The 17824-nt window shown below is 46.0% G+C and overlaps 5 protein-coding genes across 5 annotated transcripts; 2 read left to right on the top strand and 3 right to left on the bottom strand.

Annotated features, from left to right (window-relative positions):
- Positions 1 to 794: 794 nt before the first annotated feature.
- On the bottom strand, positions 795 to 3579 carry F4812DRAFT_428778 (uncharacterized protein). The gene is made up of 2 exons (XM_047934215.1): positions 1012 to 3579; positions 795 to 880 (listed from the first exon to the last, which is right to left on the bottom strand). Exon 1 carries the CDS (start codon positions 3217 to 3219, stop codon positions 1363 to 1365), a length of 1857 nt encoding a protein of 618 aa, XP_047790392.1. The 5' UTR covers positions 3220 to 3579; the 3' UTR covers positions 795 to 880; positions 1012 to 1362.
- A 100-nt stretch (positions 3580 to 3679) lies between these two features.
- On the top strand, positions 3680 to 5307 carry F4812DRAFT_389580 (emp24/gp25L/p24 family/GOLD-domain-containing protein). The gene is made up of 3 exons (XM_047932105.1): positions 3680 to 4241; positions 4383 to 4685; positions 4901 to 5307. Exons 1-3 carry the CDS (start codon positions 4038 to 4040, stop codon positions 5048 to 5050), a joined length of 657 nt encoding a protein of 218 aa, XP_047790391.1. The 5' UTR covers positions 3680 to 4037; the 3' UTR covers positions 5051 to 5307.
- A 1079-nt stretch (positions 5308 to 6386) lies between these two features.
- F4812DRAFT_459357 (casein kinase I) lies at positions 6387 to 7988 on the bottom strand (the record flags this gene model as incomplete). The annotated part of the gene is made up of 4 exons (XM_047937530.1): positions 6387 to 7373; positions 7431 to 7579; positions 7642 to 7711; positions 7860 to 7988. 4 exons carry the CDS (start codon positions 7986 to 7988, stop codon positions 6387 to 6389), a joined length of 1335 nt encoding a protein of 444 aa, XP_047790390.1.
- Positions 7989 to 12453: 4465 nt separating this feature from the next.
- On the bottom strand, positions 12454 to 14290 carry F4812DRAFT_428769 (DUF689-domain-containing protein). Its single transcript, XM_047934214.1, has 2 exons — positions 13096 to 14290; positions 12454 to 13038 (listed from the first exon to the last, which is right to left on the bottom strand). Exons 1-2 carry the CDS (start codon positions 13820 to 13822, stop codon positions 12731 to 12733), a joined length of 1035 nt encoding a protein of 344 aa, XP_047790389.1. The 5' UTR covers positions 13823 to 14290; the 3' UTR covers positions 12454 to 12730.
- Positions 14291 to 14481: 191 nt separating this feature from the next.
- Positions 14482 to 17034, top strand: F4812DRAFT_389527 (uncharacterized protein). The gene is made up of 4 exons (XM_047932104.1): positions 14482 to 14813; positions 14907 to 15852; positions 15935 to 16229; positions 16344 to 17034. Exons 2-4 carry the CDS (start codon positions 15063 to 15065, stop codon positions 16621 to 16623), a joined length of 1365 nt encoding a protein of 454 aa, XP_047790388.1. The 5' UTR covers positions 14482 to 14813; positions 14907 to 15062; the 3' UTR covers positions 16624 to 17034.
- The last annotated feature ends 790 nt before the right edge of the window (positions 17035 to 17824 follow it).

Here is a 17824-nt window from a genome sequence, read left to right as displayed (position 1 = left end):
GCCGTCACACACACATGGTGTTATTTTTACAAGGGCGGGCTTGTAGTTGCGCCATCACGCGAAGACGAGGATTTTCGGCGAAAAGAAGAAGAGAGAAAGAGAGAGGTATGGCATTATAGAGAGATCTATGTTTAAGATACCCGGTCTATGATTTTGTCGGTTGCAGTTTGGCTTTGGAGCTGCGCGCGAAGGATCTAGATGGCTGTATTTATATGAGAGCTTATTTTAGGGGAATTGAAATCTGCTTTAAACACGTAATATCACAGTCAGTTACCTACCTGTTGGTTATTATTGAAACGCTTTGTCAGTATTTAATATAACTTTAGATACAACGGTCAACGGTTTTAGAGGAAGGATATGGATGTGTGTGCATATGCAAGAAAAAAAAAAAAAAAGCAACTTAATATCATAGGGGATGCGATAGCTACAATACAATAGAATGCGCAATGCAACCTGGGGCCCGTTTGCCCCTGTCGGACGATTTATAAACGAGAGAGCATAGGCTATTTTGCGTTTACGCGAATGGGTTTCCTTAGTCTTGTTGTATTGGATGATGTTATATGCTTCCGGTGGGATCTCGACGGCATACCTACCTACCTAACCTAGTAGCTTACTCAAGCATTATACAGCAAGTTGAGTGAAGTTGCTTTGGGTGGATTTAAGAAGTACCGGTGAGATAGGTAAGTTCTCTAAGTTAGCAAATACCTGTGTCTCAAGCTACCCTAGGTAGTATCTACAAGAGATCTAGTGTATGTATACTTCTATATGAATATTTGTTATTAAGAAGAGCTTACCCGGCAAACTACTAGGAATGAGTTTCACGCAAGTTCGTGAATGATACCTAACGAGGAATCGTGATGGGGAATAACTATTACCTTAGGTTAGGTCCATATCTCCTATCCAGCCACAAGTTCCTCGATGCAGAGAACTGCCCTAGTGCCTGCCACTATTATATTAATATTTCCTTAAAGATATTAAGTTCGTGAAGTAACGGACTAACTCTCAGCTAAGAGACTGAGCATCAACAAGCTCGAGCAAGTTACAGATACACCGCAGGCATATAAGGGATTGATCGACTTTTCGATCACCTTGCCTAGCATGAGGAACCTACCTACCTGGTACCTAGAGTAGCAATCACCCAATCACGAAAAACAGGGCAAATAGGATCGAAAAAAAAGGACAGTTATAGCATAATAAACCTATGCGTTAGGTAAGTATGTTATTCCCATCTTACTATCGTAACATCATCCAGCTTACAACCCTGGTGCCAGTTTCTTGTAAGAGGTAACGGCCACGGGGTAATTTTTTCCATAGCGCTACACTTAAAGCACGTTCTTAATTTGCACGCTTCTTCGTATGGGTTTACTTCTTCTGCCTCTTAGCGCTCTTATCGCTGCTGGCACTCAGCACGCTTGCACTTCTCTTACGCCCACTACTGCTCTCTGGCCGCACCCCTTTATCCTCGGTTCCCTTCTCTGTGCCCTCTGCACTTACGGGTTCGCCGCTCTCGCCGGCAGCATCTCCCTTTGTTTCGTTATTCGTCGTAGGTGCTTCGCTACCGGTCTTCTCTGCAGCATTTTTATCCACCGCGGCATCATCTTCTTTCTTATCCTCGTCACTTGCGGTGGGAGTTTCTTCCGACTCTTCGCCTTTAGCCTCGTCTTCCGGCTGAGGAGGAGCCAGCGCCTTCTCGCGCTCGGCTTTCTTCGCTTTCTCAAGCCTAATCTCGGCTTCGATCTTATCGTTCATCTTCCGCATATCGAGAAGAACGCCGATAGAGTTGAGCAGCTTTTCCATCTCCTCTACGACAGCCCTTGTAGGCATGTTGAGCCTGCTCGGGATATCCAGCTCGGCCAGGGTATTGGTGATACGCTGGTGTTGAGCGTTGCTCTTGGTTGTGAGTATCTTGTTGATTCGTTCGTAACGGAACGTCGGCCCTGAAGGTAGCCGGTCATGATGCGATACACCGTAAACCTGTTCTTCCTGCTCAGTGAGCTTCTTACGCTCGGGCTGTGCTCCCTTCTTAGCAGGTCGTTCAGGACGCTCGCCCACGGCAGAATCACGGCGGCCCGTTGAAGAGGCTGCAATGCTTTCACGGCGGGTTTCTGAAATTGGAGTAGAATTGGGATGGTTGGAGGGGTGAGCTGAGGGATGAGCTGATGCCGGCGTGTTCGCGCCGTTAGCTTCCATAATCGATTTCCTCTTCTTGGTCTTGTCAACATTCATTAGATTCTGAAGAAGCGTCTGCAATCCAGTACTGGACTTGAACGCGTTGATGTCTTGCTCCGTGTGGGGATAATCAAGGCGATTGTAAAGTTCGCGACGTTCTTGGTTGAGCTTCTCCTGGCGGGCAAGTATCCGTCGTACTTCGACTAGTAATAACTCCTCCTCCTGAGCCTCATCTCGAGATCTCGATAACGCATCTGCGGCAAACATCTTACGCTTTGTTTCCGAGACGGGGTTGAAATTGGCCATGATTTCGTGAAGTGAAAATTCGGCCTGGGTCATGTATTGAACAGGCTTCTGAACGGCCATCATCTTTGCCGCCACTTCGTAATACCGAGCCTTCAGATCCTCCATAGTCCTCCCTTTAGATGCTGGGACTGGGACTACAGCAGTTTTAGGATCGGTGCTATCCGCTCCCTCGCCATTCGTTATAGCCCCATCCAGTTTGGACTGATAATCGTACCTATCCCATATCAGAGGCCATCGAAGATCGAAGTCCCGAGCAAGTTCGAATAGGTAATCTGTCTCGTCTTTCGTCCAGTCATCGCTCTTCAAATTCGAATTATATTGGTCGTCGCTATACTGGGGAATGTCCACTTGTACGTTGAACTTGGCGAATCCCGAGTCTTCAAGCTCCGCTGGCTTCTCTTCAGCGTTGGTCCCGTTCTCCCCATTCTTCTCATCCTGTGGTCTGGCGTTATCTTCCGTCTGCTTCCTCCAATGTCTTAAGTGCAATGACTGGTCGGATCGCGCAGAGTTGCGGAAAGGACGTAATTCCCATCGCGCAGCCGGTTTCCTGCTTCCAAAGCGCCTCTTTTTGAATGTGACCAGTTCTGGAACAATCGCAATAGGGTTATCGCCACCTAAGTTCTGCACCTCCCTTGCTAAGCCCTTTAAATTCGGTCGCGGAACGTTAGTTTTCTGCTTTTTGGCTGGTCGGGAACCGGCATCAAGTGGTAGGTTGAGAACATCGCGAACATCGTGGGAAGCCATAGCGTGCAGATATTACTGGGGTTTATGTTTTTTCCCCTTTTTTCCCTTTTCCTTTTGTGAGCCTGCTGGCCTCCTATATCATCTAGAAGGCACAGTTATTGGAAGACAGAAGATGGGGAAGCACGGTGTATGAGATGGGCGTATTAACGGCCGAATATAGAAGTATTAAACTACATACGCGTATTAACACATGACAGAAGAATAGAAATAAGCCTGATTTGAGATAGTTCAGAGGTATGGGAGCGTTGGTTCGATGTTTCAATTATTAAAAGTGGATGACGCTATTACGCCGTAGAAACAGAGTATCGCGCATCGATTTTTTGGTGGTGTAAAAGTGATTGATTGATTGAAATGGTAAAAAATTATTTGAACCTTATGCGCCAAAGAGGAGTTATTGAAAAACAGGGGTATATCATTTCCACAGTCCGCCACTTCTTCTCTCGCCTGGCAAGTCCGACAAGTCTGGGTACCTAGCACGTGATTGATATTACTGTGGTACAATACTGTACATTTACAATGCCTAATCGCTACCTTTAAAGGCCACTAAGGGCACTAAAGCCACTGCAAGCAACTGTCCGTCTAACCCCCTGCCCAGGCCGTTTTTTCGAACGTGGCACCTTGACAAGTTCCCGCGACAAGCTTCACACACACAGGTAACCATCCGAACTACTACACCTCATTCGACCCAACATCCCGTCGCTACAAACCAACTCGAACTTGATTCGACCCTAAATAAAAGCTTGCGATACAATCAATTGCGAAGTATATTTTAATTTCAATTAAATAATACACACACACGTACACACCATCGAGCAGCAATGAGGGTGCTTCTCCCCCTCCTAATGCTGGGCTCCGTCGCCCATGCGCTCTACTTCTTCCTCGACGGCACCAACGCAAAATGCTTCTTCGAAGAGCTGCCCAAGGATACTCTAGTGCTCGGACATTATACTGCTGAAGAGTGGGACGATAACCTACATGCCTGGGCCAAGCACGACGGCATCAGCATCTACATCTCCGTTAACGTTAGTCCCACTATCATTCCTCTTTACTCTAGTCCATAGGTAGATGATAAATGCGCAAAAAGAAAAAGAAAAACGAAACCCCCAATTACAATTATGAATGATCAAAACCCACAGTACTAACCCATAACTCCCCCCGTACAGGAAATCTTCGACAACGACCACCAGGTAGTCTCACAGCGGGGCGCGGCGTCGGGCAAGTTCACGTTCACGGCGGCGGACTCGGGGGAGCACAAGATCTGCTTCACGCCGAGCAGCAGCAGCGGGCGTACCGGCTGGCTCTCGGCGTCCCAGCCCAACGGCGGCATCAAGCTCACCCTCGACCTCGCCATCGGCTCCTCCGAGATCGAGTCCACCGACAAGACCAAGCTCATGGACATCTCCCAGCGCGTCCGCGACCTCAACACCCGCCTCCAGGATATCCGCCGCGAACAAATCTTCCAGCGAGTGAGTCATACCCCCTTGTATTCTTTCTCTTCCTTTTTTTCCCCTTTAGTTTGGGATTTATATATGTTACCCTAGGCAGAGGGTAGAAAATAAGAATTACAAAGGAAATGACTGAGATTATATATCACTTGGAACCCGGCAGCAAAATAGCCTAGATACCTATACCTATATATCCATAGAACTTAGTACTAACACCACCTCTCTCCAACCCGTAGGAACGAGAAGCCGAGTTCCGCGACCAGTCCGAATCCACCAACTCCCGCGTCGTCCGCTGGATGATCATCCAGCTCGTCATCCTCGGCGTCACCTGCGCCTGGCAGCTATCTCATCTCCGGTCATTCTTCATCAAGCAGAAGCTTACTTAAATTAAAAACAAATAAATAAATAAAACCCTGCTACAGCTACCATCATCGTATTGTTGTCGTCAGTAGGTAGCCAATCAATGGGAGTCCTGGTTTTGTACGAAAAAAGAAGCTGTTTTATGGTTAACGCAGCCTAACGGTTGACGAAGGATAGAGGGAGGGAGGGAGAGGAATTACGAAAAGGATGAAGTTGGTTGGATGTTATTACTACTAACGGCCCATCTTCATATACTGATTACATTGCCCATACTAGAACGAAAGCCATCCATCACCAGATAAGATAGGCTTGCTATCCCTATGGCAAGAGTCTTGCGGTATAAGTTTTGTGGATTTAGGGACAGGCTACTATAACCGACATTTTTGCTGTCAGAGAATGTCCTCGTGCTCAAGAATAGTGATAGGTGCATATTAATAAAAGTACGGTAGTACCTACTGGTCCAACATGATCGAGTATCACAAATCAGCCAAGCAAACGTAGCAGAGGTCCCAAGATATATCTTTTTGAATCAACTTACGATGCCACGGTCAGCATCGAAATCATTACGAATCTTTTTCTTTTGTCCTATACCACCATCTACCGACGCAACACCCTCAGGGCTTCTCACGCACAAAACTGCGAGATCCCCCCTCCCCTCCTCCTCCGCCTCCTACTATTGCCACTCTGCACTCCCCCTCCTCCACACTACTTCTCTGCTTTAATACAAAACCCGTCTCATCCCCTTGGGTCCTTCCTCCCCCTGCTTCTTAATTATGAATGGTGTATAAAGGGATGGATGACAAAATAAAAACGAATCCCAATCCCAATGCTCGCCAACAGTGCAAATCCCACCAGCGCCGTGCTGCGCTCTACTAATTAAACGGCCTGTGTCTATCTCATAAAAAAACGAGTCGTGAAAGGAAAAAGATATTCATTCGTATCTCGGGTAACGCCAAGCCTTGATCCTAATAGGAAAACATGTATTCGATAGGCCGTCTTCCCAGGGCTCTGTAGGGGTATTATTCCGCAAATATGCATAGGGTGATCCAGGCTGCGATTTAATGTGTCGGTAAGTTTGTGTTGCTTCAAACACACACATCAAGTATAGCAGCACTATCGAGGCTCTTGGCCCACGCAAACAAAATCCATCGAGAAGACAACTGTGAAACGACACATAGCGACCAAGACTTAGTAGGATGAACACCTTGGACCAGGATGCATTAGTAGGTGAAAAATTCGGCGTAGGAATTCCATCCGGAATCACTTCTAGTCTATAAGATCGCTAGTATGCCACGCTAGATTGCATTTAACCTAGAAGCTTATCAGTTCCATGCTCGTTACTGGTACGGACAACGCTCCAAACTAACCGCAGCAAAGGACCTTCATAAATTTCTGGAATCCCGTCGGTTGAGGCTCTGCTGCTACTCCGTTGCCCGCGGTCGGCGATGCCACGGTCGTTTGGGGTGCCATCCTTGTTGGTAAGTTCTGGTTGCTGTTCTGGAATTGGGCTTGCGTTGAAGGAGTTGGTGTAGACATGTCCCGAAGGCCCCCCACCGCGCTACCTCGCTGCGCTCCCGTGGCGCCGAGGGCGTTTTGCCGGCGCTTGTCCGTCTGCCTGGCTGGAGACGGAGGTGGGGGCTGCGCGGCGTTTAAACGCTCGTGGGTAAGGCCGCCAGAGTTGTTGTTGATACGAGTCTGGCTGTGCATCTCTCGAGCAGAGACACCTGGCTGCTTATTCGGGTTGTGATAAGGTCCAGGCTTGTGCATAGCATCCCAGCCTTTGGTCGATGATTCCTTGTTAATCTTCATCCAGTCGTACTCGCCATCCTCGACCTCGCCAGTATTCTTCAGAGCCTGGGTGAAGAGCTCGCGGAGATAATCGTAGTCAGGAGTATCTTCAAAGCCAAGGTTCCTCACGTACGTAAGATACTTGTTGAACTCTTCCGGGAAACCTTCACACAGATCTTTTATGGGGGTGGTCTGCTTCTTTTCACCAATCTTCTCATATTTCTGCTTGTTTGTGGCAGCCTTCAAGCCCTGCCACGGAAGACCACCTCGGAGGAAGTACATGAACACATGGCCGAGAGCCTCAAGATCGTCTCGTCGTGACTGTTCGCGTCCAAGATGGGTGTTGATACTCATGTATCGTGCAGTTCCGGACAAAGACTTTCGCTCTCGATACGGAATGTGCTGCTTCGTCTTCGGGTCTCGGTACTGCTTAGCCATACCAAAGTCGACAACGTGAATAACGTTCGCGGCTTTGGTACCCGGGCGACCAATGAGGAAGTTATCGGGCTTGATATCTCTGTAGATGAGATTCTTCTCGTGGATGGTTTGCACTCGGGAAAGCTAAAATCCGGTTTAGTTCCTGCGCGTAATTGACTCAATTAACTCAGGGGTGGTTACCATCTGCTTCGCTACCATGACAACTGTCTTAATAGTGAATCTTCGGTTGCAGTGATCGAACAGGTCTTCCAACGAAGGTCCTAGCAAATCTATGACAAGAATATTATGAAGGCCTTCCTGTCCAAAATAATAGACATTAGGGATGCCGGCTGCGAGACGAAGCTTGTTAGTCGCGGAAAACGGTATGAGTGGAAGGCATTAATCAACTTACGACATCCGACAAGAATCTTGTATGTACGGTATTCATCTCGTAATTGCGGCGCATCACTCTTCCGTGGCTCCTACGAGGTGTTAGTGGTCAGAACAGGCTGTCTTGCGTTGGTCATGTAGTGGTTGGAGATTGACTCAAGTGGAAAGCAGCCTTGTCGACGGCAAGGGAAAGGAGAGGGACAAGAAAAAGAAAAAGAAAATCAAGGACAGATTACTTACAAACTTGATAGCAACTTGCTGATTGTTCAGTAGATTGGTGCCTTCGAAAATGACACCAAATGATCCTTCACCAATCTTCTTCCCTACTCTATAGTGGACGCCCACAACGTTTGAGGAGGACGACGCCATTGTGGACGTATGAAGCCGTTGTGGTTGTCGATTGGAAGTCGGAGACCAGGGAACAGGAGCAACACTGTCGAATGGAGGCTACGAGAGAAGAACGAGTGTCGCTGATCCGACACGAGTATCCTGGATACTCGAAACGACTCAGAAAAACCGAAAGCTCATCCCCTCGAGTTTTTGTCTAGTTAATTATTAAGGCTCGAGAAGCTGAACTGACGGGATTAGTCAATCCTTGCCAGATGGTTGTTGGGTGAATTGATAGATCGGGATGGATTGAAAAAAGTGACTTGAGAAAGCGAAGATCAGGAAGGGAGGAATTTGGGGAGAAGCGGTCGGGGAACGGCAGTGGCTAGAGTGACCAGCGGAAAGTGGCAGAGTGGCAGAGTGGCTAAGGAAAGAAGGCCCAAACTGCGCCGTTGCGACCCCCTTTAGCCTTGATTTCCACTTCTTAGGTACCCAGGTGCAGGTGAGATGTTCACGGGTACCTTAGGTACATACATAATGTATCTACGTACCTGAAATTCAATTGGATCAATCCGTATTCAGGGCGGGGCCTGTCTATAGTAAGTAATTTTAGGTAGTGCTGGGGGGCCACCTGAATCACCACCGGAACAGAAGCTTTACTGAATGTGGGCAGTAAAAAGGCTGGGCATTGGGGCAATGGAGGGGCCATGGCTCCAACTCACCCGGCCAGGGTCTTCAAATTCCAATCACAACCGTCCGACGCAACAATTCAATTGTCAGTTGCCGGAGTGAATAGGTAATAACTGGACGAATTGCAAAAGCAGTACCTTTAATAATATTTTAGGTAACTTTAGCTGCAATGTGCATCTCTATTCAGAAAAGATGTCCTGCAAAACATTTCGACAAAGGCGGGGAGTCCAAAATATGTTAAAAAGGAGAGGAAGTACATACGTAAACCATAAACCGTACACAAATATCGGTCTGTCCGTTACATGCATGGCCTGGACCCTTGACTTTTGAAGTTGCTATTAGTTCAGGAGCTAGGTACATTTAATGCTAACCTTGTTCCATCCCATGTTCATTATTCCGAAAAATCATTGGTGCCCCTGGCGGTAAATGTCAAGAAGCATAGGTCTTGTCCAATACTTTAGATGAACAGATAAAAATTTCCATCTTTACAAAACTATATTTTACATCGTCCGAATCTGCACAGATACCTGCCTAAGGTAAATATCAATTGCTTGCTTTAACAGGTTTTTAGATGGATACAATAACCGTCACATCGATGATCGACTTATCACGGACCAACTGTTTCTCAGTTAGGTGCAAACGCAATGTACCTCCTATGTATGAAAGGGGTGTGAGATTGAAGGTTGATCCGAACCAGACCTGATTAGAAAAAAAAAAAAAAAAGTACAAGTAAGGGTTTCCATTTCCGGGCAAGTTCATTGTTCAATTGACGATTCTCGAACAGTTGAAAATAAAAAGTACTCTATTATGTACCAGGATTAGCTGAATCTCGACCCTATCCAAAACCAGGACTCGGATTCGGCCAATTACAATCATCCTTAGGTACCTGGTGACTTTCTAAGACACTAAAAACTCTTGAGTTTTGTTATCACCAGTCCAACTACCTAACCTAATGCTACCTGGTATAATACATGTTCACTGCTTATGCTGATGAATTATTCTGAAAAGAGGATATTTATGACTGTTATGTTAGGCTCTCCCCAAGACACAAATTATTTCCAATCAAGAAGCCAGTTATCGCCGATCCAAATGCATACGGGATTTCGAATCCGATCGATCCGCTTGCATTGATCTCTTAATTTTACCCTCCAGGACACTTATAATTGCAAGCTTCCTATGTAAGCGAAATGCCTACCTTAGGTTAGGTCACCTGGGTATCTCATCTCGTAGGGATGAATACTAATAGTACCTAATGTAGGTACTTTCAAATAAGTAAGTCCGCGCGCTCGTAATTGACGGGATTGATACGATTGATAGGATACACTTTTACCCCAGATACCGCGTTATTCAGGTACGTAAAGCAGTTATGTGTATCTCAAACTCGTGATATTGAGGCTCTCTCTAATTCGCCCACATATGGATCGACATCATTTATTTACATCATTACCATCGGATAGTAATCCGAAAGGTCCAATAAGAAAATTTTCATGTACCAACAAAGCGGTCTTACATGAGCCAATCTCCAAGCAAGGCATATTTCCATATACCTAGATTTTCACTCATATATAGGTATATATATACCTATATATTCGTGTCCAGGACCAGCAGAGCAGGTACCTAAGGTAAATCTTATCTTGACAACTCAGCGGCAACACAGCAGGAGTTTGCTGCGTACGAGTTCGAAGCGACACGTCAAATTCTACTTTTGTATACCGTCCCTCAAGATACTTTGCCAAGCTTATCAATCCCCAAAGCTGAAAAACAGCCTCGTCATTGGTGCCGGGTTTTTCCGACCGAAGCAGAGCTGAAATCGGAAGCAAACATACCTACATAGCATAGTAGGTAAGATACCGTACATATGCAAGTTCGTAGTAAGGTAGCAAGGGTTTCAGACTCAGCAACCAACGCCCTCATTATTGGAGGTTAGAGTTAAGTAACGCAAAAGCCCCAAGCCGCCGACATATGCGCGGTCCCGAAATCTTGTTTCGACTTCGTCTCGGCTCCCACGAATAGATTCAACTCGTCTCTATTCGATAGAAAGAGGTGAGGGAATATATGTACATAAAGCCACTTCCGAGGTAGTGAAAAGAATAACTCACTACCGATCCTCCTTGCGTTTTAGTTCCGTCGTTAGAGGTTACATACCACCGGGAAAAAAACGAGGCGTCGTCATTGTATCTTGGAGTACCTAGAGTAGACTTGTAAGACAAGCACCGCATACAAAACACGTAACCTAGCCTTGGTTTAAGTGAAAAGAGGGATGTGTCACTCAACCTCACCACATGAATGTCTCCACCAGTTTATTTTTAGTCGTTGGGAGTGAGGGGAAGATATAAACAAAAATAAAAAATTAAGGGAAAGTAATCCCTTGATCAGTTCACGAGATCGATGCCTACGCAATCATTGGAAATAGATGGTCCCTATAGGCTACCTCGTTTATATTGGGATTTGATCCGACTCTCCGCCGGTGAGGTTAAGTCATAACCATCCTAGGTTAGGTATCTCATTATATGACCTTGACTTCGGAGCCATTGTCGTCTTTCATCCACCCCGTCTCGCTCGGGGGAAGCTCCGTGACAATGGATGTTAGGTGTTTGCCAACTCAAGCCGCCGTCCTGCATAGCAACGGCAGTACGTGGGATACCTAAGGAATGCATTTATGTTCAAAAGTAAGCCAGATCGATTTGAGATCACTTGTAGTGACCTACTTATAAAGGTTATTTATATGCATAGTATGGCTACATGCAGAAATATAAACCTGGTTACGACATGGATACCTAGGTACCTAGGTACTTAGCTGGTATACGTTGAAAACTAATACGCAGTAATAGTAAAGGCATGTTGATAGATCTAGTTCCTTAAGTAATGTACCTACTGAATATTCATCATGAAAGTTTGCGATGCTGGAGGTTTCATCATGTGTCAATATCCACCATCCTCGAGTCTATAACACTCTAGCTACGGCCAGTCACGAGTTATCCCCTGATTGATCACAAGCCAGGTTTTCGTAGATCATTCTAGGAAACCGTCTTATATTAAGGTGGTAGTAAATTCGTATGGCTATTGCCTGAAGAATCTTATAACTATACTATACATGTCACCTCTCCTCGTCGCTTATCCTCATCTACGTACACAACTGGTCACGATACCATACCTTTCTGGACTTTTACGGGAGCAGCGTCTATAGGCATTGGGTATATATAAAGACTACGTCAACTAAACCTAGGGCGTGTCTTGTAATTTTTGAAAAGTTACGGTAGCATTTAGACAAAATAATCGAATCCTAGTTGGGTAACACAAATCGAGTAGCTATTCTAATAAAACTCGCAGCCCTACGACCACGAGCCTACGTTCATTACTCTTCCGTAAAGGGCATAACCGTGAATACCTTACCAGATAGGAGGTACCTAGGTAATCATGCTATACCTAAGGTACCTTTAAGTCGAATACCGTTTAGAGTCCCTAGTGCATTGCCCAGCCAAAGCCCAAATATAAAATATCAGAAATAAGATCTACCATTGTCTTACTAATAAACTCCTCTCGATTCATCAAGTTATTTTCCACCTACTCGTTCACCAAGCATACTCTAAAATAGGCTATATGATTCGAAAGCTCTCGTACATACCCTAATAAATCGGGGGCTAGGTACATCAAGACTGAGAATGAGGACACGGTTGAGGTATGCTTGGGGTTGGCTACGCATCTTGTTGCTAGGATGTCTTAGTAACCTTAAATCTTCAACAGCCTCATATCCGTTGAGATTTTTTTTTTTTTAAAAAAAAAGGATTTGTCACAAAAGCTACGGGGAGCATTGGAATTAAAATTAAAAACGAATCGATGAATAAAACTATAAACTCAAAGAGTCATCATCCTCATGAATCTATGATGCTCTCGTGTGATATAAATCATGCCTTGCAGAAACCATCTTTTTTAGACCCTCTTCCCCCTGAACACCGTTCCATTCGCATATAAAGCGACCAATATCCATGCCTGAAATGCCCGGACAGCATGCGTCGTCAAGTCTGTACCCTAATGTGGCTTAATAGTATGTCCTACGCACTATCCCGAAGATGGCTGTAGCAGCCACGATGCTATTATAGCTGGACAACATTGTTCAGCAGTCGGACTTCCTCTCCGGGCTTGAATGCCGGCAATCCTATGTATGGGCATCCGTCACATCGGAAAGCATCGCCTAGCGAACAGTTTCCGCAGGATCCAACCTTGCCCTTGACGGTGAAGTCTACTTCATTTAGATCGTTCAAGTCAAGCTTGAGAGCTTGAAGTTTCTCGTCCGCCTGCTTCCTTCTTGCTGCGTCTTCAGCCTCGAGCTTTTGAGCCAAACCGCACGTGCAGTCCTTGCAGGCACGCCGTCGTTTGCCGACCTTAGGTACGCATTCCGCAGCTGTGATCTAAGTTAGGACCAAATACTGAATGAAGCATATGGGGAAAGACTACTTACGAATAGCCAATGGCTTGTTCAGATCTTCCTCCGTCAACAGGGTATCTTCGTCAATGAGTTCGTCATCGTCATCAGGAGCATCGAAGTCATAGCTGAGGTCCACGAAACCAACACCAGCAGGGGTTGACTTGACAGGTGGAGGAACCATGTCAAGACTAGCATCTTTTCCATTGGCCTGGTGTACGGTAACATTCTTCACAGCAGGACCAGCAGCGCTTCTCTTCTTGTTCTTGCCCAGTCCTAGTTTAAGAGGAACAGCACTGGCAGCGCCATCATCTGGCTTTGAGAAACCATCGGCACCGGGCACCAAACCGGACAGGAGGGCCTCGCGCGCATCTGGTCCTTGGCTGTTCTGTACTAGAGAGCCGTCTTGGGCTTGGATCTTTCCTCCAACTTTAAGGGTTGGTACAATCTTGGCGAAAACATCGCGGTTGAGAAGGAGCGTTGATTCGGCACGGGTGCCATCAGCATCCGTGAGGACCAAGATAAAGTCATATGTTGCGTCGGGAAGATTGACGAGACCGGCGGAAAGACGGTCAAGCATTTGTAAGTCGGTGACTGAGCGGTCGTGAGCGGCTAAGACATCTCGTAACTTTTCTTCGTGACTGGCGATAGACGGAGGGGCGAGTAGGAGGGTTCGGGGGCCCGAAGAGCCATTCTGGGACGGGGTTGAACTGGATACGTCGAAGTCGGATGTGTTATCAATCGTGACAATTGAGGGGGACATGATGGCGGCTTTATGCGCCCTTTGCGCTGCCTAGATGAAAAATGTGGTAAAAGGATTGTCTTGTCGGTGAACTCGACGAATTTAAGAGGTAACAACGCCGACCGCTTTTGGTGAGTTATGTGCCTTGGTTCGCGGGGCAAAATGGTATATGGGCAAAGGCGATTCTTATTCTTATTCTTATTTTATTTTTACGGCGGAAATTCTTCAGGTCGTTACTTGGGTTTACCTTTATTTATTTTAAGTAGAAAAAGGTCAATCGGCGTTTGGATTACAAATTGATTTTTGACAAGTTCTATTTCAGATAATGGAGCGGAGATGAAAGTAGCACTAGATTACCTAAGTCGAAGACTTTCACACAAAGACACAGTAGAAGTCAAGTAGGGGGTACTTTGATAGGTTGATAGGTGGTAATACAAGGAGAGCGAAGTTGCTAAGTGAATTGAGATAAAAAAAATTATTGACTGTGACGAAATTGTTTCTCCGCGCTACTTATCAGATCCGATTCCGGCAACAGGTAGGTACATATGTACCTAATTTCGTACTGCAGCCATACCCCAGGTGAGTAGGTACGTAACCTGCATTTTCTAAGTGATGATTGGCTAGGTCGATAAAACCCGATTTCCGGGGTGCTGATTGGCGTTCAAACCCGTAACGCCTTTGACGTCTCCTTCCTACGGGGCTTCTATCAATCAGCCTGATAACATAAGGTAACTTCCAAGTTTTTACAATGTTTGTCTGATTTTACATAACTTTCATGATCAAGAGCAAGCCACGAACATAAAACTTACAGGTTTGCTTTTGACTCACTACCTACCTTAGGTCCTCTTCAACACAAAGGTACGGCGCATATACAAGATTCTGGTTTGACAACCTCATATAAAATATCTACTTAACCTAAGGTAATGCATAACCCTTCCCACCTCTTATAGCAAGCCTTGGTTGTGGTGACCTCTAGATGAAAGCATCGCATCCTCGGACCTGTTTCTAGAATGTAAGACTTGAGTTTATATAAGTGTGATTCAGAGATGAAGTATATACGAACCTTCAACTACATATGCAAAGGGTGCCTAACTCGAGAACAAAGCAGTGGACCCTTTTGTTTCACATTCGTTTACACACGATCTCTTTGAATTGCGACACGTCATTTTGATCTTAAGTACCGGCTCTCCGGCGCCTTCTCTTCCAATACTTCCCGTAGTCGAGTGCAATCTTGTATCCAAGCAGCAGAGGCCCGGGCAAGATGAATATGGACTTTACAACGTTCCCAGCCGAACTTAGGCTGTCAATAATAGAAATGGTGGCTGATTCGCTGACGGGAAGAACAATTGAATACACTACCGTTTCTCGAGAGTGGCAACCAATCTTCGAGAAAAGGCACTTCGAGCGGATTCTTCTTTCACCTGCGCGTCTGAACAGCTTTGCGCAGATTGTGCAAGGATCGAGAAGGAAACTAGTCAAGCATATCTGGTTGAGAGCAGAACTAGGCGCTTCGCATCCCGATAGGGTCAACGCCGGATTCCGACCTAACCAGAGTCTTGCAGACGAATCTGACTTCAACAACGCAATCGAGAGACTCCTTCGAATACTTAGCACCTGGGAGAGACCTTGTCATTTAAACGCTGAAGGATTAACACTTGAACTGTCCGCATGGTCTCTCCGCGATTATGAGTATGGCTTCCGTCATCAGAGATTTGTGCATGATCCGTACTCAGAACCCAACAAGGACCTCAGGTTCCCCCCTCTAGAATTTCGAAATCTGCTGTCCCTGTTGATGCTTGATCACACCTCGCCCGAGGAAGTGGCCCCTTCACGTTCTGGTAACAACTTGGAAATGAAGGTGTTAGGTCCGACGATTGAAGATGCCCCTAAAGTTGATGTAGTCACCAAGTTCCTTCTCCGTCGGCAGTATTACAGCCATATATCCCCGGATCGTATCGCTCAAATTTTCGAAAGGCTGACGGGGCTACAACAAATTATTTACGAGCCACCAGAAAGAGTAGATGATACCACGGATCTGTGGCAGGGGAAAAGTAAGTGAATATCTACCTGTACTGTTCCTCCAAATTACCTAGGTAGCTATCGCAAGCATGTACACTGACTCTGATTGTTTAGGCCATTGGCTTCTTTCCGATTATAGCCTCCCACAGACGCTTAGGCAGCTGTCCATATTCGAAGATCCTTTTCACCACAACGCCTTGACAACCCGAAACCAAACAGGCAGCGCATATAGCCCTGGGATCGCTATGGTATTGTTCAAAGAGAGCCGAAATTTGGAGCATTTGTCAGCGTCTTTCGTTGTAGATGCCAAGGACTTCTTCCAACCATTCTGGCCGTCAACCCTAACTTCTACAAGCCAAAGCTGGGATAAGCTCGAGACCATAGCTCTCACGTCGAGCCTTCTAAAGCCGTATGAATCATCAGGAGAAGTAAATGACTTATTCTACGCTGCGGGTATGGCTGCGAGAAACATGCCTGCTCTTCGAGTGATGGAGATTTGGAATGGGCTGGGAACGACGTACAGTGGTTTCTTTCGTTATCATAGCGATGAAAATGGCAGCACGATTACATGGCGGGGTACTTGGGAACTTGACCTGGAGCCACGGGTTATCCAGTGCTGGATCGAGACGGTGCGCAAGAATACCCACCATCTCAACGTGGGAGTTCGCGATATGGAATTGCCATTCGATGGCACAAGCTTTCCGGCTTCCGTTCTTCGTCACCTGAAGTTGAAAGAGCGGATTGTACATCCGGTGTCGTTCTGTCAGCTCCAACTTCTAGGGGAGCCGAAAAGACACAAGTAATAAATAGCTTCCTACCCGAGATTATAAATACTCGCTGGTCTTTACTCGGTTTAGGTGCTGGAGGTACCTAACCTAATAATGTATTACACTACTACGAATTGAATTATTGGGTTTGATTGGTCTCATCCTCCTCCTTCAGGATTGCTCAATACAGCCAACATGAGGTGCATGAATCGCCCCATTAAAATTACTACTATGTAGTGTACCTTGCTTCGTCAATTCAGTGCCTACTAGGTACCTACCTAATGTAGTGTAATGTAACAAAAGAGACAAAGGGATAATGATATTCGAGCCTACCTACCTAGGTAAATTCCCTATCATCTTAGCATACCATAGAACAAACTAGACTGAGGATATATCACTTGTCGCAATTCCGAGACAGACGAGATAGATATCGCAACAATGCGTTATTCGTCCTTGTCGAACTGTCACGTCTGACTACGCCAAAATGCATAAAATGTAAGAATGATCGGCTCTAACTACCTGTGACTTGGTTACTCAACTTTAGGTACATAAGACGCAGCAGCTGTGGTACCTTGTCTGGGGAAGTCAGACTGCCAAGGGAATAAATAAATGTGGATTTCCCCGCATTATAATGCAGCGGCTCATCATTGCTTATTAGGTACCTACCTCCCAGTATTGTACAATGCAGAAAAAGGGTACTACCTACTGCTTTCTACTATGTATCTAGGTACCTATGCCCAGGTGCATTGGGGTTGGAAAATACCTGGGGTAATAAATGGGGCCTTTTAACATTTCCGTTTTTCTGCGCGTGTGACATAATAAAACCTGCATGTGGCCATTTTCGTTGTCATTTTGATATTATTCTAATGCTTGCGTGCCTGAGGCTGAATACCAAAGCTGGAAGGACGCATGGATGGTAAAGGTTCCCAACAAACAGACAGAAGGCGGGGGGGAGAGGAGGCGAGGGGAGGAGGAGGGGACGTAATAGTCGTTTATGATGCAATTGGAAAGAAGTTCAAGAAGTTTCTCCAGCTTTGGTCTTTGGTCGCCCGACCGGTTGTTTTTTTGAGGGGAGGGGGGGGGGGTTCGGATTGAGCGGGTAAATTTCCCAAAGATCGACAAAAGCCATCCGAAAGACTTGCGATGATTACTCTGCTAACTGTTTCGACTTACCTAATTCTAGCTGCAGATTACGCCCTTATTGGTTCTTTATTCGCTCTCGACTTCTCTGCTTTAT

Source organism: Daldinia caldariorum (assembly GCF_022478825.1).
Source record: "Daldinia caldariorum strain CBS 122874 unplaced genomic scaffold F4812scaffold_8, whole genome shotgun sequence".
Lineage (NCBI taxonomy): Eukaryota > Fungi > Ascomycota > Sordariomycetes > Xylariales > Hypoxylaceae > Daldinia > Daldinia caldariorum.
This window is presented reverse-complemented; position numbering and strand designations above follow the sequence as displayed.

Bases quoted from the DNA above. Each gene is read 5' to 3' on its own strand.
- F4812DRAFT_389580 (XM_047932105.1), top strand. From the start codon at position 4,038: ATGAGGGTGCTTCTCCCCCTCCTAATGCTGGGCTCCGTCGCCCATGCG. The intron at 4,242-4,382 runs GTTAGTCCCACT...CCCCCCGTACAG, and splicing joins GCATCTACATCTCCGTTAAC to GAAATCTTCGACAACGACCA. The intron at 4,686-4,900 runs GTGAGTCATACC...TCCAACCCGTAG, and splicing joins GCGAACAAATCTTCCAGCGA to GAACGAGAAGCCGAGTTCCG.
- F4812DRAFT_428769 (XM_047934214.1), bottom strand. From the start codon at position 13,822: ATGTCCCCCTCAATTGTCACGATTGATAACACATCCGACTTCGACGTA. The intron at 13,039-13,095 runs GTAAGTAGTCTT...CTTAGATCACAG, and splicing joins GAACAAGCCATTGGCTATTC to CTGCGGAATGCGTACCTAAG.
- F4812DRAFT_389527 (XM_047932104.1), top strand. From the start codon at position 15,063: ATGAATATGGACTTTACAACGTTCCCAGCCGAACTTAGGCTGTCAATA. The intron at 15,853-15,934 runs GTAAGTGAATAT...CTGATTGTTTAG, and splicing joins GGATCTGTGGCAGGGGAAAA to GCCATTGGCTTCTTTCCGAT. The intron at 16,230-16,343 runs GTATGAATCATC...AACGACGTACAG, and splicing joins ACGTCGAGCCTTCTAAAGCC to TGGTTTCTTTCGTTATCATA.
- F4812DRAFT_428778 (XM_047934215.1), bottom strand. From the start codon at position 3,219: ATGGCTTCCCACGATGTTCGCGATGTTCTCAACCTACCACTTGATGCC.